The sequence below is a fragment of the Odocoileus virginianus genome, chromosome 17 (assembly GCF_023699985.2).
Source record: "Odocoileus virginianus isolate 20LAN1187 ecotype Illinois chromosome 17, Ovbor_1.2, whole genome shotgun sequence".
NCBI lineage: Eukaryota > Metazoa > Chordata > Mammalia > Artiodactyla > Cervidae > Odocoileus > Odocoileus virginianus.
This window is the reverse complement of record NC_069690.1, coordinates 23,731,529-23,748,479: the sequence shown is the minus strand read 5'-3', so window position 1 is coordinate 23,748,479 and position 16,951 is coordinate 23,731,529. Positions and strand designations below refer to the sequence as shown.

At 53.9% G+C, this 16,951-nt stretch overlaps 1 protein-coding gene and 1 long non-coding RNA gene across 6 annotated transcripts in view; both read right to left on the bottom strand.

The window, feature by feature from the left end:
- The window catches only part of SPNS2 (SPNS lysolipid transporter 2, sphingosine-1-phosphate), an 89,450-nt gene that overhangs the window by 13,981 nt on the left and 58,518 nt on the right, over window positions 1-16,951 (bottom strand). For all 5 annotated transcript variants that reach the window (XR_011492184.1, XR_011492185.1, XR_011492186.1 and 2 more), the window contains one exon: window positions 8,068-8,133. Coding sequence is in view for 2 of the 5 variants with exons in the window: in XM_070478902.1 (XP_070335003.1) it covers window positions 8,068-8,133 (66 nt within the window). In the remaining 3 variants the exon portion in view is untranslated. The remainder of the gene's footprint in view (window positions 1-8,067; window positions 8,134-16,951) is intronic.
- LOC139039057 (uncharacterized) lies at window positions 2,540-8,057 on the bottom strand. The gene is made up of 2 exons (XR_011492188.1): window positions 5,331-8,057; window positions 2,540-2,599 (listed from the first exon to the last, which is right to left on the bottom strand). It is a non-coding gene; the product is annotated as an uncharacterized lncRNA (long non-coding RNA).

Sequence of the window (16,951 nt, the reverse complement as noted above, 5' to 3'; positions counted from 1 at the left end):
ACTGCCCAGGCTCAAATTCAGCTCTGTTCCAGGCCAGCGGGGTGACCTTGGGCAGGTCACAACCTCTCTGTTCCTCATTCCGTGGTCTACTGATAAATGTTTAGCAACTGTCTCTCCAAAAGTGGGGGAGGCGGGCCCTGATGTGTAGTGTTGCCAGTTTTCATGGTGCAAATACTCCCAATGTGGCCTGATTTCAAGCTCCCAACATGATGTCACTAATCAGAATTGAGAAGAGATACACAGTCATGCAGAGCTGTATATGAGTCCAGATTCAACAGACATAAATAACCTAAAGAACGTAGATAATAGATACAAGGCAGTAAAATAATTAGGAAGTGATGAAGCTTGAGTGTTTATTACCTTTGTTTTTAATACGTTGTTTAATTGTAAGTTGATGTAATTTAGTTTTTAACAACGGTCTGTGCTTAACAACCAGCTCACACAATTCCTGAAAATTTAACAATCAACTCTCAGGAGTCTAAGCCACCTCCGGCGTGCCAACTTCCTCATCTGTGAAATGATAAAAATAGCAACTCCCGGCTTGCTCTGGGCACTACTGAGATAATGCTTGTAAAGTGCCTAATGCCACGCCCTGCCCAGAGTGGGTCAACCTTGGTCAACAATGGGCCCTTGTTTAGATCAGTCAAGGTAGAAATTATTTCCTTGTATCTAGAAAAAGAATTGTTCCTGCTGGGTTTGCCTCCCAGGATCTGCCTGAGATCAGAGCAGAATAAGGGTAGGAAAGAGACTGCAGTCTCCTGAGGACTCCACATGTTAGGGAAGAAGGAAGAATCATTCCCTCTATGCCTGTCTCTACAAGGTGGGGAGTGGGCAGAAAAAAACTCAGAGTAGGAGTCTCCCGTGCTGTCTGACCAAGGAGTAGACCTCATCTGAGGGTTGCCCAGCTTAAAGAGTTAAAATGCCAAGGAACCAGCAAGTAGGGCTAAATTCTGCCAAGACAGTGAAGGGAGGCTTCCTGGAGACAGTGACGCCAGAGTTAGGCATTGAAGGCTGCACAGGAGTTTACTCTGGTGATGATAACACTTAAAATCAAGAATACTAAAAGATCAGTTACAAATCATATGACTGTATAATGGTTAACGAGCCATAATGCTGACCATTAATAATAACTGCAGTTATCATTTATGGAGCATGTCTTCTAGGCAAGGCCCAGGGATGTACCCTGGACATAAGCACAAATCCTCTCAATCTGATTATATGATCTTCATCTTACAGAAGACACAATAGAGGCTTAAAGCAATGATATCACACAGCTAGTGTGTGGCTGAGCCAGAATTTATACTCCAACTTGACTCCAAAGTCCTTGCTCTAAATCACACTACAGACTGCCAGGCCGAGAAGGCAGAAGATCCCAGCTGATGTTCCAAAGGTCAGAGAAAGTTCAGGGTATGTTGGGGACAGCAGGAAGATGCATGAGGCTGCAGGCTGGGAAGGTGATGGAGGGAGCAGCAGGGGATGGGGATGGGGAGGGGGACCAGGCCCTAACCCTTAAGATGGGGTTTGGTGGTTAGTGAGTGGGCAGTGGGAGATCCGCAGCATTAGACAAGCCCCCACTGGATGGGTGCAGAGGGGCTGAAGGAGGTGGGTCAGTACTCAGCCAGACATCCAGCCATCCTTGTCCAACCCTACCCTCATGTCCACAGCGGAACCGGAAGGTAGCCCCTCTGGCACTTTCTCCACTGGTTTTGTGCATGCTTGTCTGGGTGGCGGGAGGCACCCAGGACTGCAGATGGACTCCTGTTGAAGCAGCCACACCCTTTCCCCACCCTCATCCTGCTGAGTCCCAACCGGAGCTCTACCTTCCGTCCCATTTTACAGCTGGGGCCACTGGGAGGTGGAGGAAATTGCCCAAGATGACACAGCAACCCTCTTGAACTTGACCTCCCTTGTTCCTCAGGGCCTTCCCCTTGGGGACAGGGGAGTCCAAGGTCAGCGGGAAGACTCAATCCATCTTGACAGCCCTCCCCTTCTGCTCAGGGGAGACAAGAGAAAGGACCTCTCCTGGCCCTCAGGGATGTCACAGGCCAGCAGAGAACCCTGAACACAACCAGGTAGGGACCAGAGGAAAACAAACTCCCAGCAGAAGAAACAGCACAGGCAATGCGTGGACAGGTGACCCATGTCCCAGAAAAGGGCCAGAGCCTTCTCCAGCCAGCAGGAAGCTCTGATGAAAATAAAGACCAGCCCAGGCTAGAAGCTTCCTGGGCCCACCACCGCCAACCCCATAGTCTTTGTTTATTCGAGGAGAGCTTTCTGGGCAGAGTGGCTGCCCCACCCCTGGTCTCGGCAGGGATGGCTTTCCCAGCACGAGGACATCCTGTGGTCAGGGTGTGGGGAAGCCCTCCGTCAGCTCACATGTGCTGAGCCCACAGGTCCCGGACAATGGGACAATGGCAGGGAGCCAGGGCAGGGGGCAGGGACAGCGGTGTGGGAGGAATCAGAGCCCCTAGCTCACCCGAAGAAGCTGGGTCTGAACCTTGCTGCTTCCTCTGCAAGATGGACGATGCCCCCTTCTCACTTTTTCTTTTTTTGCCTCCTAGCACCTGCTTCCCAAATAGCACAGTGGTAAAGAATCCACCTGCCAATGTAGGAGACACAGGTTTGACCCCTGGATTGGGAAGATGCCCTGGAGGAGGAAAGGGCAACCCACTCCAGGATTCTTGCCTGGAGAAACCCATGGACAGACGAGCCTGGCGGGCTACAGTCCACGAGGGTCACAAAGAGTTGGACACGACTGAGCATGCACACATGTGTGCTTGTGGGATCTAGGTCCCTGGGGACAGAACCTGCATCCTCTGCAGTGGAAGCGCAGAGTCTTAACCACTGGACTGCCAGGAAGCCCCACCTCCTCCTCGCAGGGCCAACAGGAAGTCATCAGGGCTTGAGAGCATCCCTGAGGTGCCCCCCACCTCTCATGGTGCTGGCTGAAAGCCTTCTCCCGGTGGGCCTACTGAGAAGGCCAGCACCCACAGCTCAGAGCAACCCCCGCTGAGAGCTCTGAGCCCTGGCAGGCAGCCCCAGGAACCCCTCCACCACCAGTCCCCACACCCCACCCCCTGGGGCTGCTGAGAAGGTAGTCCTGGAGCAGAAGTGGGTGAGGTCTGCACTGGGGGTGCCCTGGGCTCCCACACCGTGGCCTTGGAGCACATGTCCAGCCCCACCTCAGCCCGGGCTGGACCGGGGTTATTTTTACAAAATCCGGATCCGACCAAATTATTATTGGAAGGAGACTCGCCATCCTCCACATCCTGTGGGCAGGGAGGGAGCTCGGGCAGGCGTGGGGCGGCAGGGGTCAGGCTATGCCTGCCCATGGGACATGGAGGATGGAGGCCCAGGCCGGCTAAGATGACCAGGAGGACCCAGATCAGCCCCCACCCCCGATCAGTGCCTGGATACCGGCCACACTCAAGAGTTGTGGCAGGAAGGAGGGGAACTACACCTCTTTCAGACTGCTCAGGATATAGACCCTAGGCTGGCCACTGAGGCCTTGGGAAGAGAGGTTCTCCAGCATCCCTTCAGACAGGAGGGCCGTGGAGGGGACAGCCACGGGGGCTGCCCAACTTTGCCTGCAGAACCTGAGTCTTTGCCAAAGCTGGAGGATGTTGCCAGGTTGGCCGAAGTGGGGAGGGAGCAAAGTGGGGGAGGGAGAGACTCAGTCCCAAAGCAAAGGCGCCGCCGTCTGGTTTCAGTCTGAGCTGGCCCTTCCTCTGTCCCCGCACCTCCGCCCCCGAATCCTAGCCCTTCCTCCTGATGCCACAAACCCCAGCCCTGAGCTGCCTCGAAGCTTCCCCCACCATCCGCTCCCACACTCAGCCCCAGTGTGACCCTCGTGATGCACACACCTTACAGGGACCAGCCCTGCTCTGCTATCTTCTCTGGCTCCCTGCTGCCTCCAGATAAAACCCAGATGCTCCTTCCCATCAGACCCCGCCTGCTGTCCCCAGCCTCTCCCCATGACAAAACTCTCACCGGAGGCAGCGACACCACAGCCCTCACTCTCACGGCCCACTCCCCTGAGCGGCATTTATGCCAGTGTCCTTAGACCCAGCTTCTCATTCACTTATTTTCTCTTCAACTGGGTCTAGTCTACTTGTTAACTCATCTAATTATATTTTAATACTAATATTTTTCACCCCAGATTTTCGAATTTAGGGCTTTTAAACATCTCCTTACTTTTTTTTTTAATGTGCTATTCCAGTCCTATAAATTCTACTCTTCCTTTAGAGCTTTGACTGTTAAACATACCTAATGCAAAGTCCTTTCAAATGAGTCTGTTCTCTCTAATTCCTTAGGAGTGGGTTTCCCCATTTTTGGAGCTGCTGGACTCTCTCCCACAAATGTGGGTTTCCCTGTATGCTCTGTTCATTTTGAATTTGGGTTTTTCTTCAGTGGGAATTGTCACCTGTGTTCTGTGCAGGTCCTGGGTCATGACAGCTTCCCTAAGGAACAGTTTGGAATTTGTTTCTGCTGGGATTCCTGAAAACAGAAGCCTGTCTGTGGAAGGGGGTGGGATTCCCAGGCCTGTACAAAGCATGAGCTAGACTCAGCTCCCTGCTAAAACGCTGGACCAAGGAAGCGATGTCTTTTCACAGATGGAAAAACTGTCCACCGGCCTGGGTATATAGCTTATAATCAGGGAGCTTGCCCTGGGCAAAACTGAATCACCCATTTATTGGTGATCAACTAAAAACACGGGAACCCAAATCTGCTCTGCACAATCTTCAAAGTAAAGCATTCCCCCAAGTCTGGAAACTGGGCCAGACTAGTCATACTTTGATGAATCTGGGTGATAGCTCTATGGAAACCTGTTGCATTATTCTATGTTTTGTGTATATTTGAAAGTCTTTGTGATAAAAATGTTTACATTAAAAATACTGTAACAAGCTTCTAAGACATATGCTGGCCCCCGCTTGGCTTTAGGACCAGCTCCCACTCCTGTTTTTGAGTTCAACTCTTTGTTGCTATCACCTGGAAATGTTCCTGCTAGCTTTAGCTTTCAAACTCAGCTATGTCATTTAAATATATTTTCTTGACATATTTTATCCAGCTGGGAAGGGGGAAACACTGAGAAATCAACAAGCTAATTGACGTCCTCTCCCCTGTGTGTGTGTGTGTGTGTCTACTCAGTCACGTTCTATTCTTTAAAGGCCCCGTGGACTATAACCCACCAGGCTGCTCTGGAATTCTCCAGGCAAGAACACTGGAGTGGGTTGCCATCCCTCCTCCAGGGGATCTTCCTGACCCAGAGATCGAACCCAAGTCTCCTATGTCTCCTGCATTGGCAGGCAGATTCTTTACCACTGTGCCACCTGAGAAGCCCTGCTTTCCCCTGAGCAAACTAATTCATCCTTCAAAGCCCCACTCAAATGTCCCCTCCTCAGGGAACTCATGACCTGCCACCAGACACAGCTAGGTCCATACTCTCTGCTACAACCACCACCACCCCAGGCTCCCACAGTCTCCGCTGGGTGGGGACTAAATGTGTCTTCTGTTCCCATCAATACAAGGAATCTTCCTGCATGCAAGGACTGAGTCCAAGGCAGAGCCTAGCACAGGGTCTGCTGAGCAGTAGGTTTGGCAACAGCTGCCCCGTTAGGTGTAGGCTATGGGGACTCTTGACTTCCCAAGACGGCAAGACCCAAGAGCTGTACTTTGCCGTGGGCTTTCCCAGAGGCTGCGCTACGGCTGCTGCCGCCGAGGGGCTGGCTCAGAGCTGGCAGCAATACACGAGGGGGCTGCCAAAAGTAGGCTCTTCCCAAACCAGCCTTCATGCTCTGGTCCCCAGGGGAAACAGCACGGGCAGGCCCAGGCCGAACTCTCTGCCCTTGCCCCGCAACCCTGTCTCCTGGCCCAGCAGCCCCTGGTGCCCACAAATAAGCAGGCAACCCAGCCCTCAACCCTGGCCCTTTGATCTGGGCAAGCACAAACACCTGGCTGGCGCCCTCCACCTGGCTCCGACCTTATCAGTGCTTGGAGAAGAGACAGGTGCCTGGGGCCCAGGCCAATTAGATGACTTGCCTGGTAGCCCACTGAGTCACGTCCTGGTCCAGCCCACCTGGCTTCTTGACTCAGTTGGCCAGAAGGGCAAGGACACTCTGGGGAGCCCTCCCAGCAGGTGCCCAGGGTGGGTGGTAGGATGAGGACCACAGGGCAAAGACTAGAGGGTCTTGGAGAGTGCTGGAAATGCTCACCATGGCCCAGAGGCACTCACCCCAAGAATGTTGAGATGCCAGACACTCAGATGCCTGAGACAAGCCTCACGAATCCAGTGAGCGTCTGTGTCCCCTCCCAAGCCAAGAGGACCCCATACGCAGAAGTCCCAATGACAGGCCTTCTACTCTCTCACCACGAGACCTTAAGCAAGTTGCTTTCCCTCTCTTGACCTCTATGTTTCCATCCTGAAAGTGAAGCTGACCAAAGGGAGCTTGGAGGAGGACAAACCAAAGAAGATGATGCTGTGGATGGTCTGTCCACCTCCAACCAGGTGGCCAGGGATAAGTAGGGGCTGCCATGACTTCTTAACCAAGAAAGGCACAGCCCGGGACATAACTGTGGCAGGGCCCTGACCCTTGCAGCCCTCCCACCCTGTCCCTGCGTGGATGCACTGGCCCTGACCTCCATCAGTGGGGGCTGAAAGGAGGAGACGGGAAGAGGGGAAGATCAGTCAGCAACCTGGAAGGGGATGAGCTTGGGCTGGGTCCCCAGTGACTCAGGGGCTATGGAAGGAGGAGGATGTTGACCAGGTTCCCTCCTGCCCTTCCTTCACCAGCTTGGCAGCCTGCTCCCTCCCACACTCCCACTGGGCTTGACCTCGGTCTCCCCCATCTCCCAGGCTGTAAGCACTGATCAGTGCATTGCCCAGAGCCCAGGAGGCTGGAGGAACCTGTCCCAGGCCCCACGGCTGGATGACTTGCTCTGACCCAGCCAAAGGAGACCAAGCAAGGGCAGGGAGGGGGCAAGGAGCCCAGAGAGGCGCTTGGGAGGTGATGTCTGCAGCGGGGGGTGGTTACCTGGACACCCTTAGGAGGAGCTGGGCCCCACAGCCTTGCTCCAGTCTCAGCTCCGTCCATTCTCACCTATTAGGGCTGAACCCTGGAGCTATTCATCTGCCTCCTCTCTAAGCCCAGAAGATCCTACCTGGGAAGTGAGAAACGGAGCCGGGTTGTGTGGCTGTGGCTCAAGGAGGCCTGGCACTGGCCATGCTGGAATGCCACCCAGACAGGTCAGGCAGGTTTCCTGGACAGAGCCGGCTCGCTCCGCCCCTGCCTCCCCGGAGAGGCCGGGAGGGGACGGGGTTCCCAGACTGGAATGCAGACCACAGACCTTCTCCCCCACATCTAACTGGGCCTCACAGCCAGAGGAAACCAGCAGCAAGGGAACCGGCCACACAGCAAGGCCAGGGCCAGGTCAGGACCAGTCCTAGGATGTAACACTGCTCCGAGTCTCTGCCCCGGCCTGGGGGTCCTGCTGAAGGCACGGCCAGCAGGGCCACAGCCTGTGGGAGGGCAAGGAGCTCAGGTCCAACAGGGCCGCTTAGCAGGCTGGGCAGGCACAAGGTTGATATGGACCCTGGAGAGAGGGGCAGAGAGGCTGGAACAACTGCATAATCACCTGCCGGGCTGCCCTGGCCCAGGGGGCTTGGGCCCTGCCTCCCCGACAGTCCCAAGGCCAGGATCCCAGGCGAGAGGGGCCAAGAACCTCAGACCCAGGTCTAGTCTGGGACCCAGGTTTCTCAGGCTCCTGCCCTGGGTCTGCGAACGGCTCTGAGGCTGACCAGCTAGAATTTCCTGCTTTGGCATCTGAGAGGTGATTCCCAGGTGCCTGCGTTCTTGTGTATTACCCACAGCCCCGAGGGCAGGTGCTATTTGTTTTACAAGAATAGAAGCAGAGACTGGGAGAACTGGTGCCTTATGTGAGTGACAAGGTGGGATTTGGGCACGAAGCTCACGTTCTTTTCAGCAAGTCAGGGCCACGGAAGAGATGGGCAGGGAATCCCCACTGGGTAGAAAGCCAGGTGGGGGGACCAGGATGGGAGATGGGCCTCACCTGACTGCAGCAAGCCGGCGCCGCGGTCCTTGACCCCAAAGTGTTGCTGAATATCCAGAAGAACGCCTGGGAGGAGAAGACAGAGGTGATTATTGGAGACGTCTGACCCCTGGGCACCCACATCCCTCTCCCCCACCCAGGTGACCTTCAGCCTCCGCCCAGTCCTCTTTCCACCCCTCAGGGCCCAGCCTGGCCCCATATAGAAAACTCCACCCTGCCCAGTTTAGCCAGGCCACCTGGGACCGTGGAAGCCAAGCGTCCATCCTGCGGTGTTTAACCCCCACTCAGCCAGTGTGGGGTCCAAGGAGCAGAGAAGCGAGATTCCTCCATGATCACTCAGCCCACCTAGGGCAGCCAAGCCTCCTACTGCCAGCCTGGGTCTCTTGCCCACCTGCAGCCTAGCCCCAGACTAGGTGCTGGAACCCCAGAGGTGGACCCTGCCCTCAGGGGAGAATGGATGGGCAGCCTCTGAAAGCTGCAAGGAAATCCCTCTGGCCAAGGAGAGGGTGGTGACGGCACACAGGCAATTATACCTGCTCACCTGTACATGTGCACAAACACGTCCCCCCAGCTGTCCTCAGGAGTATAACAGGACCCCCAATTTTCCAATGAGGAGCCAAGATGCAGAGGGAAGCAGGTAGGGCTCCAGGCCTGCTTCCTTGGGGGGAATGGGAGCCCTTGAGGCCATGTCTGCCCTTCTCCCAACTTCCAGCCACCTCTGCACTCCCAATAGGGAGTGTCAACAGGGTTGGTAACTAGGACAATTAGAAACCATCAGCAGCTGTGGATGGACAGGGCCTTGGCTGTATGGAGGCCAGCAACGTCCTGGCCCCCCCTGACCTCACATAGCCCTTCACCAGGGCTCCCGGGTAAGCACAACCCTCTGCCCCCACAGGCCCCAGGGCCTCTGCCTCAGCTTATCTCAGGATAACAGGAGGCTGGACCACAGGCCAGAGCCCCCCTGACCACTGCACGCCTGCACTGAGAAGGAAGAGGGGAGAAAGGAGACAGGGCCTCTCTCAGGAGCTCCCCACGCAGCGGACAGAGGAAGGGACCAGACCCGGCCTTCCGGGAACTCCCAGAACAATTCAACATGATGATGCTGGTGCCAGCATCTAAAATGATGGTGGTTCATATTGTTGTTTTGCTGTTGTTTAGTCGCTCAGTTGTGTCCAACACTTTGCGACCCCATAGACTGTAGCCCACCTACAGGCTCCCCTGTCTGTGGGATTCTCCAGGCAAGAATACTGGAGTGGGTTTCCATTTCCTTCTCCAGTGTTTCATATCACTGCGCATTAAGTGCTTTATCAGTTTAGCCCTCACACAACCCTGGGTGGCTGGTACTATCATCCTACAGGATAGATGAGGAAACAGAGGCACAGAAGGTTAAGCCACAAGTTCAAAGTCACAGGGAAGTGCTTGAAAGTGGAATCTCCAAACACAGTACAAACGTCCTGTCCGATGACCGGTGCTGCAGAAGATTGCCACTGTTCCCCTACCTGAGACCCAGGGCTGGGATGCCCAGGGATTTCCTGTCCTAGCAGCCTGACAGTCAAGAGCAGCTGGTCTCCTCCTTGTTAATACCCAGAGAGGATTCACCATAATTACCCATAATGAAGAGGCTGCGTGAGACCCAGCTAACGACTTAATAACCGGGGTGGGCTGCGACTTTACCTCCAAGGCGGAAACCAGGGGCCAATCCTGGGTCTGTGGATGGCAGAGCCATCAGGTGGGACCTCCAAGGTGCCCCCAACTCAGACTCAGAGGCCTCAAGTTCCATCAGGGGCTCTGGGTGGCATGGCTGAATTTGGGGTGCCACCCACACTCACTTCCCACCTCACAGCCCATTCCCAGTCCTGAGCCAGGGCCTGTAGCTTTTTTATCTGATCACAGCCCTCTCTCACATAATCACCATCACTGGTGCCTCCCCTGCCTTCATCAGGCCATGGGGCTGTAGCTTCAGCCCTGCCAACATCACCCTCCAGCCTTACTTCTCAGGGCATCAACCCCTACCTCCATGCTCTAGCCACCCCAATCTACCTATGCCCCTTTAACTATACCTGCTGCCTCTTCTTACCCTGGTGCAATTTTGTTGACTGAATTACTTCTTGCCATTCCTTCAAAACTAGTTTAGATGCCTCCTCTTCTGGGAAGTCTTTCTTGATTTCTCCCCCTCCCACAAGGGGGAGAGCTCGTTGCCCCCACTATCCCCTGTCCATCCTTGTTTTAGCGCTTGTCACACTAGGATCAATTTGTTCTACAGAGAAGACACGGGGACAAGGATATGAGCTCCTTGGACCTCCTGTGGCCAGGAGCAAAAAGCCGCTAGTTGCTGGTTCCTGCTGAGTTCCAGGTACTGTGTGCAACTCTATAAGGGGTATTTCTAGCCCTCCTACCCATGCTGATCTAGGGTTATCACCCCCATTTTACATATGAGGAAACCGAGGCTCCAGGAAATTACATAGATTGTCAGACAGCACATAAGATGTCAGGGGCAAGATCTGAAACCAGGTCTATTACTAAAAACTCAAGCTCATTCTTTTGTCCCATAGCTTCTGCATGGTTCGCTTTTGCCCACCCCGCCTCCCCAGCCCAGGGCCAGGCACACAGCCAACCCCCAGGGACTGTTTGTGAGGGGGAAGCTCAGACAGATGGACAGGTGCCTGCCTCCTCGTGCCCCGCCTCGCCCCGGAACTGGACCATGAGCCCGTTGAGAGCTGGGACCGTAGCAAGTCATCTCTAGAACCCAGGACAGAGACTGTCACAATTTAGGCACTGGGCAAACAGAAGGATGGGTAAAGTCAAGAGACGGTAGGAGAAGAGGAAGGGGATATATATGACTGACGTACAGCAGAAACCAACACAACATTGAAAAGCAATTTTCTTCCAATTAAAAAATTTTTTAAAAGAGAGAGATTGGAGGAGGGTACCACTCCCTCAGGGTCCTGTACTGGGTCCCCACCCACAGCCCAGAGGAGGGCGTGGTTCTGCAGTAACCCCAGGCCCACTTTCTGGGAGGGAGGCCATATCAAACTGGTCACAATGAAGGTGGCATGTGTCCATAGCAAATCTAAACACTCTTGGACTTCCCTGGTGGTCCAGTGGTTAGGAGTCTGCCTGCCAATGCAGGGGACATGGGTTCGATCCCTGGTCTGGGAAAAGTCCACACACCTCAGGGCAACTAAGCCTGTGCACCACATCTATTGAGCCCATATGCCACAAGTACTGAAGTCCTTGTAACTGAGAGCCCATGCTCTGCAGCAAGAGAAGCCGCTGCAATGAGACATCTGTGCACTACAACGAGAGAGCAGGCCCCACTCATGGCAGCTAGAGAAAGCCCTCATGCAACAATGAAGACCTAGCACAGCCCTAAATAAATAACATTATTTTAAGAAACAAAACACTCTTGCTTCCTCCCCAAGGCACATCACAGCCATCTGACTGGATGCACTCCCCCACCCATGACTTTAAGGTCCAGCATTTGCCTCCACTTCCAGGAAGACTTCCTTGACTTCCTCCACTGCACAGAGTGCTTCATAAGGGGGAGGAATATTTCACCACATCCAGATGGGCATCCAGGGCCCCCGGGAACTCCTGAGCAGTCTAGACCCCAAGGCACAGGAAGTTTGAATGCCCCTGTCCCAGCAGCCCCCTGCAATCTAGCCTTGGATCCAAGGCCTGAGTTCCAGGCAGAAAGTCAGAGAAACCCTGCCAGGGAACAGGGCCTTGGGTGGGCTTTAAGACTCTAGGTCAGGCCCTGCCTAAGTCTTTCTGGGTTGTTTTCCCTCTTCCAGGCCTGCAAAGGGCCACTGCCACAGGCGGGTGAGATCCCACTGGCCGCTGGCACAGGAAGCGTGTGTCACAGCAGCCCGGACGGTCGTCTCAGATTTTCCTCTGGGCTCCAGGCTGGCTTGGACCCACACAACCCCCCTCTCTTCTTCACCACAACCTTATTTTTAGCCTCTTTCCTGGAGGCTGAGGTTTAGTGGGTCACAGGACGGGCCTCACGCCCAGGAGCAGCCTCCTACAGCTCAGACCCAGCCCATTCCACCAGCCCAGGGTGAGCAAGTTGGGGCTTCCACCCCACACGCAGCTGCCCCCACCCATGGCCATAGCTCCCAATACGGGCTTCTCCAGGCAGTCACCCCAAATCCACAGCCATGATCATCCTCTGTCCACAGGGTCCTCATCCCTGAGCCAAGAAAAAACATTCTGGAAAAGCAGGAACACCTGAATTTTCTTACCCATTGACCCTAATTACAGCCCTCTCAAGTCTCCGAGGGACTCGCCTCTTGTCCAAGGCCAACTGCACCTCCTGCCTCCCGGGGAGCTGGCCCTGGGTTAGCCGCTGGCTTGCCTTTTTCTGTCAGCACCTCTCTCGCTCCTGCCTCCTGCACGGAGTCTACAAACGCTCTCACCCCTCGCTGATCCTGGTGGTAAAAGCAGTCCTGACTCATCCCCCCTACCAGCCAGTCTTTTCCTCTCCCCACTTCCCAGGGTGCCTCAGATGATAAACAATCTATCTGCCTGCAATGCAGAAGACCCGGGTTCGATCCCTGGGTGGAGAAGATCCCCTGGAGAAAGGAACAGCTATCCACTCCAGTATTCTTGCCTGCAGAATTCTATGGACAGAGGTGTCTGGCGGGCTACAGTCCATGGGGTCGCAAAAAGTTGGACACAACAGAGCGACTAACACTTTACAGATGAAGTTCTTTTTTCTTTTTTTAGCTGCCTAACCAGGGATTGAACACAGGCCACATCAGTGAAAGCGCTGAGTCCTAACCCCTAGACTGCCAGGTAATTTTCATAGCTAAAGTTCTTTAAAGAATTTTCGTCCCTCCCAACTCAATGTCCTCATCTCCATCCTCCATTGAAGCCAACCGCCTCCTGGAGTCCCACAGGCTTTCTCATCCCTCAGCATCACAGTCACCTGGACCCTGATTCCATGACTCCACCACCTGCTCCACTCCCCAGGCCAGACACCTGGGAGTCGGCCATGACACCCCTCTCACCTCCCATGAATGGGTCCCAAGGATTCTCTCTCTTCTTCAACCAGTCTCCTCCCTGGACTCCCTGCCTCCAGCCTTCCCATCCACCCAGCACCCCTCAGGCAGCCTGATCACACAAGCACTTATCAGCTTCCTATTAAGCTGGGCTGGGGCTTCAGAGATCACAGTCTCTGGACTCAAGGAGCTAAGGCTGTGGCCCAGTGGTTGTCAGCTCTGGCCAGGGCTCAGAGTCATTTAAGTTGTTGTTGTTTGGTTGCTCAGTCATGTCCAACTCCTCACGACCCCATGGACTGCAGCACACCAGGCTTCCCTGTCCTTCACTATCTCCTGGAGACCTAGGAGTTCTTAAAAATACACGGCCCAGGACCCTTGTTCATAATACAACTGCTAATGACAACAGTAATATGGGTGGTAACATGTCCTGAGGGCTCACTACATGCCAGACACTGTTCTGAGAGTGGAACCAAATTATTAGCTCATTGAGCGTGGCTGCCCCACTAGGGTTTAGTGGCTTTGCATTACCACCCAAATTCAGCCCAGACTTCTCGCATTTGAGGCCTCCACACTCCAGATCTGCACAATCACCCTGTCTAGAAGCGAGAGCCAGGAATCTATTAACACACTGTCCAGGTAACTGGAAACCACTGGCCTGGGTGGTCTGAACCCCTGTGGCTTGCACATCACGGTCCACAGGCCTCCACAGCCTTGACACAGCCGTGCCCTCTTCCTGGGCTGTTCGTCTCCACCTGTTAATCTCCACCTCATCCAGGGCCCAGATCCAAGCTCATGTCTACCAAGGTTCTTCCACCCCCCAGCTCCTTCCTTCGGGGCTCTTGTTGAAGAGATGCCTGTAACCTTGAGGTACCCCCAGAGCTGGATGAAGTCTTGCCTGACTCGCCCATCTGGCTGGTCACAGATATTCACAGTGACTCCCCATCACTGCTGGCCCCTCAATTGCCCCCAGAGGAGCCAGGTCCAGAACCCAACCTGCTGACATCACTGAGTCCTCAAAAAGGCCATGGTGTAAGAGGAAATCCACACTGACATCGGGAGCCCCCAGTTCAGACCAGCCTCAGATGCAAGGTTGGGACACGATCCTGAGGTCTTTTTCTGCTTCCTCATCCAGTGCAGTCCACCTTGCCTCTCTCAGAGTGGCAGGCAGCATAGCTGAATTCCTAGGAGCATGGGCTCTGGGTTCAAATCCTGACTTCCCCACCTTCCCTGCTATGTGATCTCAGGCAAGTTATTTAATCTCTCTGTGCCAGTTTCCTCCTCTGTAACAAGGATTAATTTTTAAAATTAATTTTTATTACAGTATACTTGATTTACAATATTGTGTTAGTTTTAGGTGATACCAAAGTGAATCGGTTTTATATATATATATATACACACACATATATATATATCCACTCATTTTTAGATTATTTTCCCATATAGGTCATTATGGAGTATTGACTGGACTTCTCTGTGCCATACAGTAGGTTCTTTTTAGTTACCTATTTTATATATACTAGAGTGTACATGTCAATCCCAATCTCCAAATTTATCCCTCCCCTTGCCTTTCCCCCTTCATAACCAATCATAAGTTTGTTTTCTATATCTGTAACTCTATTTCTGTTTTGTAAATAAGTTCATTTGTACCATTTTTTTTAGATTCCACACATAAGTGATATCATATGATAGTTGTCTTTCTCTGTCTGATGCACTTCACTCAGCATAACAATTTTTAGGCCCATCCATGTCGCTGCAAATGGTATTGTTTTGTTCTTTTCTATGGCTGAGTAATATTCATATATACATATATATATGTATATGTATGTATATATATATGTATATCTATATACCATAACAAGAATACATTTTAACATCTGCTTTATATAGTTGTTGTGAAGTTTAAATGGGTTAATCCTGTAAAATGCTTGGAATGGTGCCTGGCACATAGTAGGTAGTCAATAAATGTTATAGACCTTATCAACCTGATCATAGATCATTAACTCATGGGGCACAAGAGCCCCGCCCTGTGATCAGTTTCCGGAGAATGGGAACCCCCACCTCAGTGTTCTTTTCTCCAAAATGGGGGCAGATGGCGGGTGCTGCTTGCCATTGGCCAGTCCCTCTCAGAGGGACCCTGGTCCCCTTTGGAGGCCTCACAGCTGGCTCAGTCTGGAAGTCTCACCCCTGCTACCATACTGGGCCATAGCTCCCGCCCCAGTAATTATAGGGGCCTGAGGGCCTGGCTCTGCTGACCTGGCTCTGGATGGCTCAGGCTAAGAAACCACAGCCTGGCCCCACCAGCACCCACCCCCTCCTTCCTGAGCCTAGAGGGACTGACCAAGCAGCTCCTCAGCCAGGGACCCAGGCTGTCAAGCGCGCTCCCTTCTACCTGCCCCAGAGTGTCCACAGGGCAAGGCCCTCCCCCGACCCCCCAGGGACAAACTGAGTGACCTCTATTCTGGCCTCTATTCTGGGGCCCAGGTTACCCATCTGAGAGTGACCCAGAATCCCTAGACATCCCTGCTGTGTCCATCCTAAATCTTAAATCGAGTTTGTTCTATATACACCTTCTCTCCTACCCACTACGTCTGCCTATAAATCTGGATCATCAATGTCAGGACAGCCTAGTGGTCATCTCTGCAGGGACCATGAGGATGGGGCCCCAGCCCCACAGTCTCAGCCCCTCCCTAGAAGACCTAGACTCCAAACTTGGCCCCTTAAAGAGCACCCACAGCACCCCTCCCTACCCAGAGCCCTGCCTGCAGACCCCGCCAGCCTGAGGAGAGCAGAGAGCCCTCCCCCAACACCCCACCCCATCCCCTACTCCCCACCAAGCCTCTCTGCCCAGAGTGGGCGGAGACAGGCAGCCGGGCCTCTGGCCTGTGGTTCTGGTCTATCATTTGGGGCCAGCTTTCCTGGAACCGGACTCAGCCTTAGCAATTTGGGGGCTTTGCAGGGCCACTCCTTTCCCATCTCAGCCTCCCTGGCCCTCTTCTGGCTCAAGGACTCCCAAGACCACCAGGGGCCGGGGACAAGGTGGTCACACCCTTATCGTAACCCATGGAGGGTGTGGCCTGTGTGGACACAGACCCAGGATAAGGCCAAGAAGGTATGGGGGGAGGGAGGGTGGGGAGAGATAAGAGACCTCGGAACAGCATGGCTCAAGCCCACGAACCCTCAGCAGTCTCCCTGTATGCTGTGCCAGTGGGCTAAGGTGACCGGCAACTCCCGCTCCCACTTCTCAAATGGAAAATTGAGATTCAGAAGATGAAGGAAACAGACCACAGAAGACCAGGCAGGAGGTAGGCTGAGCTGGCCTCCAAGCTCCCCGATCTGGCCTGTGCTCCCCATTTCACCCCAAAAAACACCAGAAAAGAGGCTGCAGCCAGCTCCCTCTCAAAATCCACACCAGCCACTCTCCCCTGGGTGCTCCAAACAGTGTGTGACTAAGTAAAAATACCCCACCCCAGGCACAGCCCTTTACAGTTTACAAAGCATAAGTCGTGCTCCTTGCGGTCAGAGATCCCATTTGGCAAGACCATGCCGGACAAGGAGGGGATCATGAAGACCCCACGACGGAGGGGTGGGGGAGAGGAGAAGACCCCAGCAATGTCACCATGGAGGCAGAGAACTGAGGGCAAGGCAGGAGACAGGGCCTGCACCCCGAACCTCCAAACTCTGGCTAGTGCATCATTCTTGCTTCTTTCTCGCTCTAAAAGAAAGGCTTCTGCCCTCAGCCACATCTTTACCTAGGGATCCTTCCACCAACCCCCCAACCACCAAGAGAGGGCCAGGACCAGAGAGGACCGGCGTCCTGCTTCACCCCCCCTCCTCCCCGGCAGTGTGACCTGGGACCAGCCCTTCACCTCCAGTAGAGACTC